The 17973-nt window shown below is 42.5% G+C and overlaps 1 protein-coding gene across 1 annotated transcript in view; it reads right to left on the minus strand.

The window, feature by feature from the left end:
• Positions 1-2353: 2353 nt before the first annotated feature.
• The window catches only part of CSNK1G1 (casein kinase 1 gamma 1), a 140668-nt gene continuing 125048 nt past the window's right edge, over positions 2354-17973 (minus strand). Inside the window, exons 11-13 of the mRNA XM_082648074.1 lie at positions 14139-14249; positions 9609-9715; positions 2354-2475 (exon numbers count right to left, since the gene is read on the minus strand). Coding sequence (XP_082504200.1) covers positions 2421-2475; positions 9609-9715; positions 14139-14249 — 273 coding nt within the window. The 3' untranslated portion in view covers positions 2354-2420. The remainder of the gene's footprint in view (positions 2476-9608; positions 9716-14138; positions 14250-17973) is intronic.

A 17973-nucleotide genomic window follows, 5' to 3' on the forward strand; every position in this document is an offset into this window, starting at 1 on the left:
CCTCCCATGAGAAGCAAGGCTTTTTCTACACAGGGATGTGGAGGTTAAAGATTCTATACGGGAAATTAGAGTTACCCAAATTGAGAAGAGTTACCCAAATGCCAACTGAGAAACTATGTAAGTTTCAGTGACAGTGCCTTAGCTAATGTCAAGGAAGCAAACCCCAATATTCAAAATTCTTGTGGGGAAGCGGTGTGACCCTGCATCTCCCAGCCATTCTGTTAATAGGAAATTTTCTTTTAAAGAAATGAATGATTACAATCTTTATATAAGCTAGGCAAATTTGAAGCCAGTGAAGTGAAATTTCCTAGCCAAGGACCAGTGGAACACAGGTGAAGCCCAGTAACTCTGATCCACGCTACCGCTGCTCTCTCTGCTCCATGTAAGACACATCAAGGGACTCGTCAGAAAATACCAACTACCAGAAAGTATGTCTGCATCCTCCAGTCCAAAAGACAGCCCTACATCTCAAGCCAGAGGCAATGATTTCCGTGTTCCCAAACCCCCCAGACTAAGTCACCAGCCACTGCCCTCCATGGTTAGCTCTCTCTACCCCCAGATACAAGACCTCGTTCTCTGATGTAATTAATCCTTTCTCCTCGATCACATCTGGAATGCGAAGTCACTGTTTGGATAAGTCACTCATCTCCAATGAAAATCAAGCACGAGAAGTTCTATTAACTCCATACGTTGGCGACTTTTCAAGCAGTGAATGAGGAACCAAGACCCTTCATGGCAGCATGTCTGGACGTGGAGAGTGTACCGGGGAGAACAGGCTCTAGATGCGTGGCCATCTCATCTAGAAGGAGTCTAAGTCCAAGTGAGAGGATAATTTCACACCTTTCATTTCAGTCTCCTTTCCCCAGGAATTTTCCAGCACTAACCAGTCTTACCCCCCTGTTCACTATAGCCCCATACACTGAGGCCTAAGCCTGCAGCTATGGACCTGCTGGAAGAAGATTTGCAGGTACTTGGTTTCTGATAAGGCAGGCCAGCCCAAATGCTGTAACTCAGCTATTGGGGCAAACAGTACAGACCAAGTTTATTTCCTGGCCCTATGATGAGCCAAATCCTGAGGTTCCTCTGGCAGTTGGAAGGCAGGATCACTTTCCTCCTTCTTGTCCACTAGTGGCAATACAGTGGTGGCTGTTTCATCACTAATTTTGTCCCCCAAGTCACTAAGGAAGTCACATGGCTATCTAGTTGGAAGTCCCTGGCAGTGGAGGAAACAGATATTTCAGATTTTTGTTGTTAAGTATCTCCTTCTCTGGGATGAACTGTCTCCTGTCACAGTCTGGCTTGGCTGGCTCATCCCATGTGCTGGAGAGCTAGGTTGTCCAAACTGCAGGCTGATGAGGTCAAGAGGCTCTGGTAGGGACATTCTTCAGCAGCTGAGAAGACGAATGAAAATTCAAGTATGTTTCCTTGCCAACCTGAGAGTTCACTCAGAATGACACAGAGTTTGGCTTCTTCTCTTCTGGGTGCTGCAGACCCAACTCTTTCCATTGAGAATGTCCTCTGGACCCATGTTCTCTCTGAATGGCTTGGCTGGCCCCATCCCCCTCAAAACAGAAAAAAAAAGTAAAACTCCCAATATAACCAGACACAATATGCATCTGCCATGTTTTTTGTTTAAAAAAAAAAACAAACTAAAAGTGCAATAAAGTCAGTTTTTTTTTGTCCTTTGCTCAGAACAATTTGCAATGTTCTACTACTGTCTGGAGAACAGAGTTCGCTTGTCAAGAAAGCTAAGAACGCCAACACACAGGGACAGTAGACTGCAGATTTCTCACAGCTTGTGTCCTACAGTGTAACTTCACAATAGGGAAGGAGGGAGTAACCTGCACCCCGTGGCCAGCTCGGGATGGAGGCTGCACAGGCACAGAGGAAGAGGGAGCCATACTGCCAGACACACCTGGTGGGCGGAGAAGGTTCTTCTCCAGCCTTGGCCTGCATCTCCCTCCTACCTTCTTGGCCGCACCCCCAGCCTCTCAAGCTCCTTCAGCAGACAAAGCCTTCAGCTCATTAGCTTTTATGCTGGAGAGGGTTGAGGGTGGGGCAAGAACCAGGAGCAAGTAAACTAAGGGGAGGGGAGAGAATAGTAGTCCTTGAGTTTTTGTGAATGACACCTTCACTGTAAACAATAGGAAGGAGAGTCAACCAGGCAGCCCCAAGGGTAAGCAGTGGAGGACCAGTGGCTCTGGGACCTGCTCAGAGCCTCAGGCAGGTAGGGGCGGCCACTGACCCACTGGGCCCTGGCTGCCTGCACTAGCTCCTTCTGGGGGCATCTGTTTTTCTTCTTTTTGGTTTGGATCTCCACCCTCCCCCACAGAGGAGTCCCTTCCAATGAGAAATGGCAGGAGCTGCGGGTGCAATCGAGTCAGAGTCCCCAGGGCCTGAGGACTCCTGGGAGGCACGGGTCACTTGTGGCGCTGAGCAGTCTTCTTCCTTTTCCTCTTAAAGAAGCAGCAGCACCTGGAGCACAAGGAAGACCACAAGTCAGTGCGGGAGGCCCGCAGCTGCCAACAGATTTCTGCCTGCCTCTGCTTATTGCAGGGGTGGAACTCCCCCCGGCACCCACCCACAGGGTCGCCCGCCATCTACAGTGCACATACTGGAGGCAGTGGGCAGTGTCTGCCAGGAAAGCCAAAGGAGAGGGCTGCTTTATTCCAAACCTAATCGTCAAAGTGCTGCAGGCTAGGCAGCAGGGCGGAAGCAGGCATTTTTGGAAGAAGGATGAAGAAGGCTTATTTCTCAGTCTAACACCCCAACCTGAAAGTCTCATCCTCCTTTATACTGAAGCAAGGCTGGGGTCCTCAGGGCTGCATGAGAAGAGCCTGCACTGTTTGCCCCTTCATACAGAGGGCAAAATTATTTAATGCAACTTCGGAGGTCAGTGAGTATGGAGGCTAAACTAAGGCAAACAAATGCCAAGAAAAGCATGATGTTTGGAACTCTAGGAGGCTCTCACATGCTACCAATGAAAGGATTAAGGATTCTCTCTAATCTCATCCCCGCCCCCAGCCAGCTAGCTACCTGGCGTAGGCAGGAGAAGCCCCGACCCTAATTGTGTGAGCCAGGATCTTTTAACTGAAATCAGCATAGCCTACTCTTCATCTGGAGAGGATCAACGCCACAGTTGATCACCAGGAAGCATCGGGTTGCAGGGTCCTCCTCAACTTAAGCTTCCCGAGGCTGCTGCTGTGCCAGGCTGGGTTCAAGGACTGACCCTGCTTAGGGTGGGGCTGAGGCCTGATGCCTTCAACAGCCACAGCTCTGCCACAGCCTTTAGCTCGGGTACCTGCTCTGTACTGCTGTCTCTGGAACAGGAAGCCCCTCTTGCTCAGGCAGCGACTATTCCAGAAGGGGGTGATGAGGGCTGTGGCACGGCTGGTGCAAAAGATATGTCCTTTCCAGGAAGCTGACACATGGGAAATGAGAATGTGAGGGGCAGAAAGTGGTGGATGAGTCAAAGATGCCATGTGATGGAGGGGAGTAAACTGGAAGTGTCACTCAGACTTGCTGGATCCTTGAAACGAAAGCTTTTCTCAGAAACTATCTCTGGGTCTTTTGCCTAATCCTTCTGGGTTTAATGTCAGAAATATTCATACAGAAATAAAGAGCTGTTGCTTACTTCCGCATACCCCTAAGTCCTCCACTGTAGCTAAGATTCCCCCCTTTTTTAGTCAGACCCTTTTGTATTCCCACACCCCATGGACTAGTTATCAAAAATTTGGAGAAAGTGTCTTCTTAGAATGCAGAAATAGATGTTTACACAGACAAAATGATGGGCTTTAACCATAACTGAATGAATTAAACATGGAGATGTTGGAAATAGGAGCTTCTTAAGAGAGTCTTAAAAAAGATTTTCTAAGAGTATAATGACATATGTGATGTACTATTAAATGGGTGTCAATATAGTCACTAAACAAAGTGTCCTTTGTATTTACAGGCTGAATAAATTCTTTTAAGTAAAAATGACCAACACTTTTGATTGTTTTCAGTCCTTAAGGGAATCCCTGGGGAAGGATTTTTAAAAAAGGTCATTTTTTGTACATATGCTTTAGAAAACAGACATTCTTTCAAGCTGAATGTCCAGAAATTATTAAATAAGGTGAATTAAATCTCATGGGAGTACCAGTACTTCAATAGAGCTAGCTACCTGTTCCCTGTTAACCATGATTTTCAGAGGGATCACTAACATTTAAGTCAGTTTTTATTCTTATGCTTTTTGAAGGATGCTAAGATGACGATTTTGTGTTTTTAAGTTAAGAACAATCATTAAAAAGTTTGAAATACTGTTTTGGTCCGTTGCAAATGATACAATTTCTCTTCTACCTCCTCCAAGGCAAGTCATAAGAATTAATATCTACTTATAAGCATATCATAACCTGATGTGCAAAGCTGAATTCACCTGACTGGAGGAGAGTGTGAGGTGTGGTTTAGAGCCTTAATTTTTGCTAGTTACTGTAGTTAAAACTTCAGCAGTAGCAGAAGCTTTTAATAATTCTACCCATGAGGAAACGGGCTCCACAATCAACTCTTTGGTTTCTGTGGTGACTACCGGCAATAGGACCTGTGAAACTTGGTCAGACCCCAGACCAAGCCCATTGACTGACTCCATACGGATGTCTTACTCTCAGAAGAGACTGAAGGCAAGTGATGAACTCTTCTTGTGTCTTAGGTTTCCTTCCAGCTGATTCTTTGATTGGCTCTCCCTTCAGCTATTCCTTTACTGTGTTTCTCTGCTGTACTTATACATTCTTCCCTTGCTCTAATGCCTTGTTTAAGCCCCACAGTATCCATCAGGTCTTCCTTAACCATCCCTGTCAACACTGACCTCTCAAGGGACAATACCATAAAAGTGTCCTTTCAAGCATGCATGTCTTATCTCTCCAGGTAGATTGCATCTCAGCTCTTTGGGGAAGGCCTTGAGACCCCCTAGAGTTCCAAGCACAGAGTGGATGAGCACAAAGTAGGCCCTGTATTTGCAATCAGGATCATGTGACTGACATCTCACAGGAAAAAACAGACCACGATGATGTCAGATTACACAGACACATGTTTGCTAAATAAATAGGCCAAATGTACTCCTTGATACTGTAATACTATAAATTCTATCTCCATAAAACCCAATTGCTATCTTCAATACATCTCTGTCCCTTGGGAAACTCTGTAGACAACTTGGCTTAGAGAGTTAGGGTACAGAAACCGGTGCCCAACTCAGTTACTGAAGACCAATAGAAACAAGGTAGTCACAGAGGCCAGCAGACTGCTATCACCACACGGAATATCATCCCACACGTGCAGTGTAGGAGGTTCTGGCTCCAGACCACAGCAGACCAATCAGCTCACGAGCACCTGGAGCTCACAGGCAATGCCCAGGAAGCAAGGCAGGGAGGGCACTGCCTTACAGTGAGAACATGCCCCACCCAACGTGGAGCCGCCAGGGCTTCCCCTTCAAGACCCGCATGCTGCCCCAAAAGTGCATTCAAGGGACCTTCTCCAGGAGTGGGAGAGAGACTCCAATGTCTCACTAGCCAAGTCGGCCCTTGGCCCGCTATATGCTCGTATAAGAAGAGAAAAGAAAAGAAAAGAAAAGGAAAAAAAAAAAAAGACAATAAATGAAAAACAAACAAAAAACTCAAAACAACAACAACAACAGCAAAATGTCCATCTCTCCCCCAAGAAGCAGCTCTCTTATTTGGAGATACTCATACTCTACAGATGGAAGAACCAGCTGAACCAAAAAGAAAAGTCACAGATTTTTCCAAAGCTGCTAATTTTAAGGTTAGAGACCAAGCCACAGAATGTGACATTATCTGGCAACAACTGTCCTTGGAGTTGTGAGGAATAATTAGATTCTGATTGTACAACTGGTACAGTAATCTGGTCTTCTTACCTCTGTCCCTCTCTGCCTGATAATATCTAGCCGTATTAATTTGAGAAAAAATTCACTCAGCTAAAAATGAAGAGACAATTTTGGATACTGTGGGATATTGTTCTGACAGGAGGAGGCTGCAATGTGGTGGGTTTGGAAAGAAAAAAGGAACAGATTAACTGCTGGGTACAGGCCTGCCCATCCCCACCTTGTGGATCTAGTTCCCCAGTCTGGGTGGGTATGGCACAAGGTGGCATACGGGAGCCATTGAGTGTTTCTAAGGCATTTTGTTTGGCTTTGCCAATCCCAACCTAGCCTGGTCCGCTCCCCTAGCATGTGGACTGGAGAGAGGGACTCACCACAGGTTGAGCATTTTCAGGCAGCTACAGAGTGTGTAAAGAGAAAAACACAGAAAGGAAGAGAGAGAAAGAGAGATATTAGTCCACAGAGGTGAGATGGAAGCGACTCCCTGTGAGCCATGCAAACATGCAGTATGTGTCTGTGTTTAGTTTCTTCCTCTGTCAAGGCAGGGTGAGTAGGCCCAGGCCACTTGGTCCCCACACTAAAGTGGAGGGGGCAGGTGCCTGATAGAAGCGTCGAGGTGGGAGCTGGATCTCAGTGAGGGCTAAGGCAAAACAGAAAGAGTTGGTGGGAGCCCCAAGAGTGGGCTTTCCTGGGCAACTTCCAGGAAGGTAGCAGGAGAAAGAGCATATGATCCTGCCTGTAAGAATTCAATCAGGAACCAAGGCCAAACCATTTTGGTTCCCACATGAAGTCTTACCGTGCAATTTGTTAAGCTAACCTCCCAAATATTCTGAGGGAAAGAGAAGTCCCTAGCCTTTCTATAAGACCAACATGCCTGACCAATGCAGCCAGCAGTTAGCTCTTTCTCTAGAGGGGAAAACAAGCTTAAGAGACACTTTATCTTATTAGGAGGTGACTATCGAGGAGGGTCACTGCTTGGATTAAGGTATAACTGCCAGAAAAAGGCCTAAATCCCATTCTTGTTAATTCTCAGAGAAAATGAGGTCCACACTTGCTAAGTTGTAGCTAAAGTCAGTGGATAACCAAAAATTCCTGTGTTCTTACCATAACAAAAGTCAGCCAAAAAGCTTTGCCTTGCCTCACTACCCTTCCAATCACCCTTAAACAAGTACATGTGTCCTATATCTAGAGAAAAGGGTAAGTTAGATGTTTATTTTGTTTACAGAACAAAAAACGGGACCCTGTTATTTCTCTCCTCCTTTACACGAAACAAGCTGGCTGAGGAACCCAAAATCAAAAGCTGGGAAGTGAAGGTTTCCACACTGTTTCCCCAGTACTCTAGCTCAATCTTAATGTAGGCAACAGCCCCCTTTTTCCCACAAGCAGGCTGCATGGACAAATGGCATCACAGCTGTGTGCAATGAGGAGCTGTGTGGGATGCCCTGTGCTTCTCTTAGCTGTGACTTCTTCCCATGAAAGTGATCAAGCGGATGGACACATGGCTCCCCCGCCCCCAACCAATACATAGAAGGGCCAAGAAGAAAAACACATGGCTGTGCCCTGACAGTTCCCTGGACAAGATGGAGTGGTAGCTCATGAAACCACTGGGGGAAATGCCACGCAAAATGTCCTAAGCCATGAGCTTTTGATGACAACTGGTCAAATACGACTGCTCCCCTCTGGTTTCCACGTCTTTCAGAAGGCTCACACCTGGCACAGTGGTCTTTGCTAAATGGGGAGACTTTAAATTCTCTTTACATCTAGAATTTAGATTATACCAGAACAGAACACACCAGATTGAAATCTGTGTGTGTGACTGGTCCCCTATCTTATACACAGAACACAAACACCACACTTACATACACAATTAGTGTACACATTTACCAAAATGAAATGAGATAAATGGGTTCAAAGATAATTCTGTATAGGGCATATTATAAGACTAAAGCCCAATTCAATCCTGGTACTCAAAGTATAGTATGAAATCCAGAGCTCAACTTTTGGCCTTCAAAGTAATAGCCGCAACGGTGAATTGGGAGTGAGGTGGGGATGGGAACGGGCGCAGCCATCTTTCAAGCCCAGACAATGTTTGGATCAGACCACAAACATTGCCATCAGACCCAGTACAGCGGTTCCCAACCTCAGCGACATATGTGAATCACCGGAACTTTAAAAACTCCTGATGCTCAGGCCACATCCGTGATAACTTAAACCAGAATCTCTGGAGCCAGGATTCAGGCATTTGTATTTTCTAACATGCCCCAGGAGACTCCAAAGTGCAGCCAAGGTTGAGAACTCAGAGGGTAGGAGTACCACACTGTTTATTTGGGAGAATGAAGTTTTGTCATGGGAACTGAAAAACTGTGAGAACCATTAAAACTTCCAAAGCCCCTGAGAATAGGGAGCATGTTTCCTTTTACTAAAAATGGTCTCCTCCTGGCATTGACCCCCCACTCCCTTGTCCTCCTTACGTATTAGGGCCTTACATTAACCAGGAGAGGAGCATCTGAAGCTGCCTACAGTCAGTAGGGACTCAACAAGAGAGAGTCCAAGTCACCCTCGGTTGCTTTTTATCTACTGGGTAGGAATCCTCAAGTCCTGGCTTTTAAAGGAAACGACCTCTCGAAAGGAAAGTGAGCTCATCTAATAGATGGGCAGCAGAGCAGAGGAGTGGGCAGGGGGACAACCATGAAAAGTTGTATCTGGAAGAACGCAGATCTTGACTAGCCTCTACCTTTTACTGAGGCATAAGCATGTTCTGGTTTGTACTTAGGCTAGTTGGGGGCTCAAGAGATCACTTAAGGCACAATATCACTATAAATATGTTGCCTGCTTCTGAAAACAAGATACTGGGATAGCCTGGATGTTCTCAAAGGGTTTATAAGAAAAGTCATCCGTGTCAGGTGTGGCAGCAGTTACTGATTGGTGAAGGACTTCTCTCTCCCTACCTCATGTTGCCTTGGAGATTAAATCTGGACCTGAATTTGGGGTGGGGCAAAAAGGGAAAGAAGTGATAGAAATGCTGCTTTTGCCGCAGAATCAGCCATTATTTCACCTTCTACCCCATTTTCTAAGAGTTTAAACACAGACCATGCAGAGAGCACCAAGGGGCTGGTGGTAGGGGCAGGGCAAGACATTAACATGCAAGAGAAGCAGAAAAGGGAGTGGGGTAACCTCTTCACCCTCTTGGGATTAGTGTAATTTCCTCTCCATTCCAAGACTCTTTCATTCAACAGGTGCAGAGACTATTTTTCTTGATTGACTTATCTGAGTCTCTCTGAATTCAGAATCATTTAAGTGAGAACAAAAGGGTTCTGAGACCCTTGTCTAGGACTATAGATGCAAAGTGGTTAGCCAAGAACCAGAAATCAGATGCTGTTCAGCATGGCCCATGGCTTAGACAAGTAGATTTCTCTCTGTGTCCCTTAGGGAGCAAGAGGCTCCAGGGCCCCAAGAGGCTCAGGACTGCTATCTGCTATAGCTCTCATACCAGGATTCTTTTAGTTCACTATGTCTTTTCATCCACGTGGACTAAAAATGTGACTGTCTTCTCAGAAATCACAGCTAAAGAAGGGCAGCAGCAGCCTTAAGGTACCATGCAAAAAATAAAATGGTCAAAGGAAGAAAGCTGTGGGCACAAGCATGAGGTATCCAGTCTGAAATGAGCAGCACACAAGAGGAAGAGACAGAGAAAAGGCTTTTCAACCTATAACTCAAGAGCCCCCTTGAAAGATGAACGTACTTAGCTTCCTCCACTACCTCCACCTCGGCGTGAGCTGTGATTGGTGCATTGGAGTGGGCTCCCGTAGGGTCATCGACATTCAGCTCTCCATTGGTTGAGCTAACCACCTGAAACAGAAAGACAGAGTGTGACTGACACCGCGGTAATCGGAGCCTCCTGCCAGTGCCACAGAGGGTCACTAAGGGAGATCTGGTCTCTAGCTTAGGTGACAGCCAGGCAGTGTTTGGAATGTTTGTTTTCCTGGGTTGGGGGGCTAAATGTCCTAACTTAGGGAATGTTCCCAGACCCGTATCATGTGAGAACACAAAACTCAATGATTTAATTATATAATGATGATAACTTTCATACTGAATGCCTACTCTGTGTTAGGAACTCTGCTACATTGTGTTGTGTGTGTGTGTATGTCAATTTAATCCTCACAAAAATCGTAAAAAAATTTTGGTCATATTACTGTCTTTAATTCTATTCCTCTCATTTTATTATGCTATAATTATATACAGACTCAGTGATGATGTTAAAAAAAATTCTAAAAAGGAAATCAATAGTGAGCATCAAAAACTATAAGCAATCACACTTTCCTTCAGAAATTTCTTCATGGCTTTGGACCATCGGTTTGAAGTTACTCAATTAAGACTGCCATATCCTCTCTGGTGAGACGGCAGACAGTAAGGAAACACTTTCCCTTGGAAGACCAGTCTTATTTCAACAACCTTTACTTCAGGTTCACTGTCATCCCATTTCTCACTGACGGTCCCCGAATTGTAACTGAAGGCTCTCACTCCTGTCATCTGGTTAGGTGGAACCGATCAGGCTTCTCCTGCTTGTGCAGCTGCTTCTGTCACCTGCTTTCATTTCCAGCACATGATTCCTGTTTATGTGGGTGCTGGGAAGTGGGAAAAGGGACCTCGCTGGACAAACTACTCTGCTGTTAAAAGGCTGAAACATGGGAGAGAACAACAAAATAGGATAAATGGTTCAGATACCATACGCCCTCGGGTAAGTAACTTTTCATCTATATGAGACTGCTGCTTACAGACTGATGTGAGAATTATACAAGAAAATGCATGAGACAGTGTGTGGTACAACAGCTGGTACACAGTAATGGAGGCAGCACAGTGCAGCAGATGAGAAATGGGCTCTGGATTTACTCAGCCCTGGCTCTGAGCCCTAGCTCCACCACTTACTTGCTGTGGGTCCTTGGGCAAGATCTCACTCTTTCTGTGCCTGAGCTTCCTAATCTGTAAAACGGGCAAACAATGCTGCTTACCTAACTGGGTTACTGTGCAGACCATCCACAGAAAGTGCTTAGCCCAGTGCCATGGTCCACGGTAATGGCTCAATAAACGTTCATAGTACTGTTATTCTCCCTCCATAAATGTTTACTCTAATCTCCCTCTAGATCTGGGGTCCTCATTAGCAGTTAATTTGCAAAAATTTCCTGCACACTTACAAAGAGGAAGGTGGAAGGAAATGTTTAGTATAAGGAGTCTTTGAGGAAAGGGTAGACAAGGTGAATACTACTTACCAGAAGTCTATACCCACCATTATTTCTAAACCAGAACTATTTATTACTCTTATTAATTATACAAGCTTTAAAAAAATTAAAACAATGCTGTACAGTTAGTCAAGGAAACATACAATATTAAACTTGGACTTAACCCATGGGAGACCCAAGTTTCTGCTAGTGATCAAATTTAGCATCTCTGATCAATGGAACAACCTAACTTTATTTGTCTCCTGACATGATATGATGAATACTACATAACATTATCTATATAGTATTCTTGCCAAAAAAAAAAAGTTTTATCTGAATCTTAAGTATGATGGAAAAAAAACAGACAAATCCAAAATGCAGGACATTCTATATGACAGCAAGCCTGGATTCTTCAAAAAAGACATGCCTCAAAAATCTTTTTTTTTTTTTAAACACAGAGGTGGCTGTTACAGATTTTAAAAGATTAAGAGACTAAGAGATTGAAGAAGACAACAGGCCTAACAACCGAATACAATGCAAGAACCCTGATTAGATCCTGAACACTATAAAATTAATTTTGGAGACAACTGGGGGAAATGTGATATGACTGTCCATTAGCTATTATGGAATTATTAATGTTCTTAGATATGACAATGGTGTTGTTGGTTACATGAGAGAATGGCTTCATTCTTAGGAGATGCAGGCTGAAGTATTTTGGGATAAAATGTACTTACAAATAGTTTAGAAAACATACCCCTCCCGAGTTAAGGCAAATATGGCAAAAATCAATCATTTGTTAATCTAGGTTAAGGATACACACAGGCTCACTGCACACACCCCCCACCGCCCCAGCCCTTTGCTGTAGATTTAAAAATTTCAAAATGAAAAATTGAGGAGAGAATGTTTACAGACTGGAGAAACCACAGCCTGTCATGCTAATGTTGTCCTGTTAATTTCCTCAGCCTATATATGCTTCTTGTGGGCACATTCTGGCTGCACACCAGTGATAATGCTGGTAAATTCATTCTGTGAGCACAAGGGCTAAAGGAGAAATCACAGTAAGTTTTTTAGTAGACAATTCAGACACTAGACAAGATGTTAAATAAAATGTCTTGGCCTCTACTGATGTGAACAAAGCAATAGTAAGCATCACCACTGTGAATTACTTGGTGACTTTGGGTCACGGCACTTGCTTATAGTGTTTTGCATGTCTCATACTCTCTAATTTCTCCTTACTATGTTGCTGCTTGACCCACAAGCCATGTCCTTGAGCAATCTAAGGAAGAAGAGGTTATCCCCATTTTACAGACTAGACATCTTGTCTGTATCCATGAGTATCTGGTCTCAAACAAATCAGGCACAAATGGTAACCTTACCACCAGCTGTCTAACCTAGAATATACTTGGGAATCAATGGCAACTAATCTGGGTCTCTAGAGCATCCACTTAATTATTTCAGGTTGAAGGTACAGTTCGTCAAACCACTGAACAGTTGCCTAGATGAACAGTGGAACAAAAACCTAACGTAGGTGACCCAAGAGCTGGATTCCAGGCCTAGCTCTACCATCAACATTCTCTTTGAGCCCTGGTTTTTAATTCTGTAAGATTAGGCCGATAACCACCTTCGTCCTATTTACCTTGTAATTACTATGGTAGTTAAATAGAATGATGTTTAGGAAAAAAAGCAATTTGAAAAACTGTAAAGAACCTAACGAATGTAACAAATTATTAGTATTTGAAACTATCATTTTTATACTTTTCCATTTATTATTTTAGAATAAGTTAATTAAAAAGTAAGCGTTATTTGTATATCTGGAATACTGACAATTTATTTTGCTGCAATCACTATTAATTTCTTTTTTTCTTTTTTTTTTTTTTTGCGGTACGCGGGCCTCTCACTGTTGCGGCCTCTCCTGTTGCGGAGCACAGGCTCCGGACGCGCAGGCGCAGCGGCCATGGCTCACGGGCCCAGCCGCTCCGCAGCATGTGGGATCTTCCCGGACCGGGGCACGAACCCGTGTCCCCTGCATCGGCAGGCGGACTCTCAACCACTGCGCCACCAGGGAAGCCTGTTTTCTCCATTCTTATATGGATTTATACCTTAAAAAAAAAAAATCTCCTTATTTTTTTAGTGCTGTTTCAGAAGTGGGTGTGTTCAATCCATCATTTTTACCTGTGAGATGTTCCTATGAGATCATTTTTGGTGTAGAGGACAAAACTGTCTCCTAACTTCCTGTGAATAACACAATCTTCAGTGAGTCACTCCATGTAAAGGCATATCCTAAACAATCAGCCTATCAAGATGTGTTTCTATGTGAAAAAGGCTTGCGTATCCCTTTATAAGAATTTACATTTGGTAGCTCTGGGTTCACCTGTGTGCCCCAACTGGTGGTGTCACTTACCACTATGAGAAAAATATTCAGGTAAAGATTATTAAAATAGTGACATATATGAAAAATTAAGAGATGCAAGGTGTTCTTAAGTACAAGAGAGAATAGAGATTCAAAACAGTCCAAATGAAATCAGAAATAATTCTCTAAGACCACACTTATTCTAGGGAGAAAAAAAGAAATAGCCCAACTTCTTGGGTTCCCACTCATAAACGGTTGAGTTGGACCAATGAACAATCTCACCTTACGTACCAGGGCATATATCATCATGGAATGAGCTACATATGCAGTCCTCTATCGCCAAAATACTTATTTTAAATATTTCTTTGCAGTTCCCAGACTTGACACTAACAGACTTCTACCTTGACGTTATTTTATGGTCTATCATGAGTGGATCAAGGTTGTAGGATTAGTTTAACCAGGAATCAGTATCAGAAGTCATATAGATATTTCTTAGTCAATGACAACTACCCAGAATCATCTCAACAAGTGAGTCTTACAAGTCCACCTAGGTAGAAAATCAGCACAGAGATATTCAGTTCACTATAAAAGCAGCTCAACCTCGCTGTAAGTTTCCATTCTAAAGGAACTTGGGTTTCAGAAGCAAGCCAACATTCTACCAGCTAAGCTGGGAGGGCCATGAAAAGGCAATAAAGGCCGTAAGTACCTGCACTGATCCCCCATGGCGGTCTGCAGCCAAGTGAGACGTCAGGTACGAGGTATTGGTCTGCCGGCTGGGCTGGATTTCCCACTCTCCTCGGCGCTCTGACGATGCAGTCTGCTCAGGCATTAGGAAGCATGAGAGCAAGATACGGAAGGAAAGGTGAAGCAACAGCGAGCAATATCAAAATCAAGTACATTAGTGTCCCTAAGGGTTTTGTTTTTGTTTTGGATTTTGAACAACTGCTGCAAAGCACTGAGAAAAAGATAGCTTGGCTACATTCATTCAGCCTAATGAGCCAACACGTAATTGTCTCTAGCATACCATCCTTGCCTAGACACAGAAAAACAATGATCACCAAAAGAGGAGGTTAAAAAAAATAAAAACTATCAAAAGCTGGAATCACCTTTCAGCTTCCATATTAGTAAAATTTCAGTAGCCACTAAGCAGACCCAATTCAGAAAGTTAGGATTGTTGGACAAAGGAATAATCATACTTACAAGTCATTTCACTAATTAACTATCTATCTAAATAGACAGTAGTCAATATAGAAAATTCCCAGCATTAGGAATCAAGGTAATATGCCTTTTCCTTGAATAGGGAGCCCACTACCCTCAACATAAACTTCCAGAAGACTTTCAACTACGATAAAATGAGCAGTAGCTGGAATATGCTTTCTTATCTAAAAGGATGAACAAAGTATCTCTTCAAAAGCAGGTTCACAGGTCAAGAATATGAAAAGATGGGGGGAAATAAGGCTACAATGTTTTTCAGATTCCTCTGGCTAACAGCCTCTAGTCTGGAATTAGAAAAAGTTTAGATAAGACTACTATGAACTATTTTCTTCTATAAAGCAAAAGGCAGATCTTTTCCCAGCAAAAGGAGGGCTTGCAATTCAAAACCTCGTTGGGTTCTGCTTTCACCTTTGCTGTCATTCAGGCTCTCTTCATTCCTTCTTTACCTGTTTTTTAGATCTCACACTATTCTGATCTTGCTCCTATGTGATATTTGTTCTGAAGAATCTGTTTAGGTGCCTCTTCCCCTGTGCCAGATGGCTGAGGAGGTGTTAACATCATGATGCTCAGCTGTAACAGTCCTAAGGCTCTACAAAAATGAAAAATGAGGTGTTGGAGAGGCAGCAATGAGGGATTAGTAAGTCAAATTTTAACTGCTGCTGATATAAACAGCAGCAGGGGTTGGGACGTGATATTGCTGCTCTGCATGAAAACCAGTAAGGATGCTATAAATATTAGAAATGTTCACAGCTATAAATGTTGTATTCTATAAAAAAGAAAAGGAAGACCGAAGTAGTAGTAATTTGAGGCTCCATTTCACTCACCCCCTTCTGTAACTCATTGACAAGAGTTGTTTAAAGCTCATCTATAAATCATCAGAAAGGCTTTTCCCATTCAAAAAAAGCATCGTACACCAGCTACAACTTACTCATCTTCTTTAAGTAATGGAATATGAGGTGACATGGGTAACAGCACTATAAAAGATCCTGGCCATGTTTTCTGATATTCCTCAGGGAATGAGCATATTCTGTAAGAAGGCAACTGTATTAACTTGCTTGCTATATACTCTTACAAAAGAGGAGTTTAGTTTTATACTGTCACATTTGAGAGATTCAAAGCTACTCAAAATATCTCCCCACCCCAATTAATTCTGCCGAGAAGTTCAGAAGTTCAGTTTAGAAGTTCAAAAAATTTCATTTTTCCAAAATAAGACTGTGGTTTATAACATAATCATAACTATTTTATAAACCAACATCCATATCTCAGAGCACTTAATCTCATTTATTCTCACTACTGGAGATTTGAGAATATATCTGTTCTTCTAATATTATGAGTAATATCTATAACTAATATCTATTAGTGATAGCCTCTTCAGTTCTCTCTAGGACTTCAGGAGTTTTTTGTAATATTTAAGTAGACTGTTTAAGCTCCTAAACTACTACATAGAATTGTCTGTTCTCAAAAAATTTAAATGCTTAAAAAATATCCAGACATTTATAAGTCATTTGCTGCCGTTTTGAGTTCCATGATACATGTTCAGTGCAATTACTTCTCTCATGAACGCTCTCTGTTTTGCATTTGTTTTTAGGGCAGATGAAACGTATGTAAAACACTCATATGCTCTTAAGCTTAACAAAACCCTGGACAGCTGGATCAGCTATTATTTCTATTTTTACTGAAATACATGTCAGAAGTCTGATTTGATGCTACTGTCTGATTCCCTGGGCTGTGTATTTGTTTATATTAATTCTAGCTAAATAGGTAATTTGTTGGAATAATTAACATTTTTGTCTAAATGAAAATAGCAAGACATTTTTTCAAAGGCCCAGAAGTTACACTCCATCTCCATCCTCAATGCAATGTTCTATTTATCTTTTGAGGAAAGAAAAACAATGCTAGCATTCCAGATTGCTTCATAAATGCTTGCACTGTGACAAGTGAAGAACACATGGCACCATTCTACTGCTCTCCAACGCCTTTTGTATCCACTGAAAGCAACAAAACCAAGGGACAGACCTGAACCTGGGGTTGTTGGTTTATTACTTTGGGAACTACTTTCACCATAATACTAAACTCTATGGCTATTCTTTTCTGGAATTTAAGGGCCTGGACTGGTATCTAGAGGTTGATGTAGTAGAAGTGTTCATCTGCCAGTTTTAGAAAGCAACTGAGTGCCTAGAAACTAAATGAAACCAAGGAGTGTTCACAACTACAGAATTCTGCTAGTCTACCTGTTCCTGAAAGGTACTCTAGGCAATGCTGTATACACAGAGGTTATGATTAGGCATAATCAGCACAGGAGCCAGTTATACCAAGCAAACCAGCAGAGGAGATCGGCATGTAAACCCTTCATTCTTAAAAATCATTCATGCAACATGTCTATCTAAAAAGCAATCAGGAGCGTCCATGGGTAGAAGAGTCATTCAACAAAACCAATCTCTCTGCATTACTTGAAAGGCAAAGGTCCAAATGGAGTGTGTAAATCCCCAAAGGCAGGAGCAGGAATCTCAAGTAGTGGGAATTCCTTGGGATAATGCTTTAAAATCTTCAGCTGTGATTGCATCACCTGCGTGGAAATGCTTAGTTTACTATCTAGTAGGTGAATGTGGAAATCAAAAAAGCAGCAACCTAGCAGAACATAAATCAAAGGCAAAGCTACAAAAAATAGTTAAGGGAAAACATAGAAGCCTAGTGTAAAAAGTCAAAACCACCACATGTGCCTAGGGCAGAGGAAGCAAGTCTCTCCCAGCAATCATTTGGCAGCGATTCACAGTCAGACAGAGAACGACACTAACAGGAGGGCAAGAAAATACAGTCTGAAAACACCTCAGATAACCAGTTCCATCTATGGCTTGAAAATTCTCTCAAATTTTTATTGGAGATAAAGCTACTTTTCTGAAGCAGAAGGCAGGCAAATATCTTCCTCCTGTTGTAACAAACAGATCACCAAATCCTACTCTTTATGTAAAGTTATTTTGAAAAATTAATGTTGATTGCATCTATAAAATGGATTTTATCCATTTTACTTCATGGCTCTTAAAATATTTTAAAAGTTGCCATCTATACAGAACATTTTGGCCTCTCATGTCAGTCTTCTAGGCCTCCTTATATAATTACAGTCTTCAACTGTAATTAACAAGAATAGAGACTGAATAGTACCAAAAGGTTAGTAATAAATACACTTGACTACATTCTGTCTTACCACACTTCCAAGATTAAACAAAATTTTAATATAGTATATTAAGTACACTATATTATGTGTTAGACCTCAGGTATGAAATGAAAAAAAGTTGGTAAAGTTATTAAAGTGTATACTTTAACAAAAT

This window comes from Grampus griseus (assembly GCF_964374135.1).
Source record: "Grampus griseus genome assembly, chromosome: 2".
Taxonomy (NCBI): Eukaryota; Metazoa; Chordata; class Mammalia; order Artiodactyla; family Delphinidae; genus Grampus; species Grampus griseus.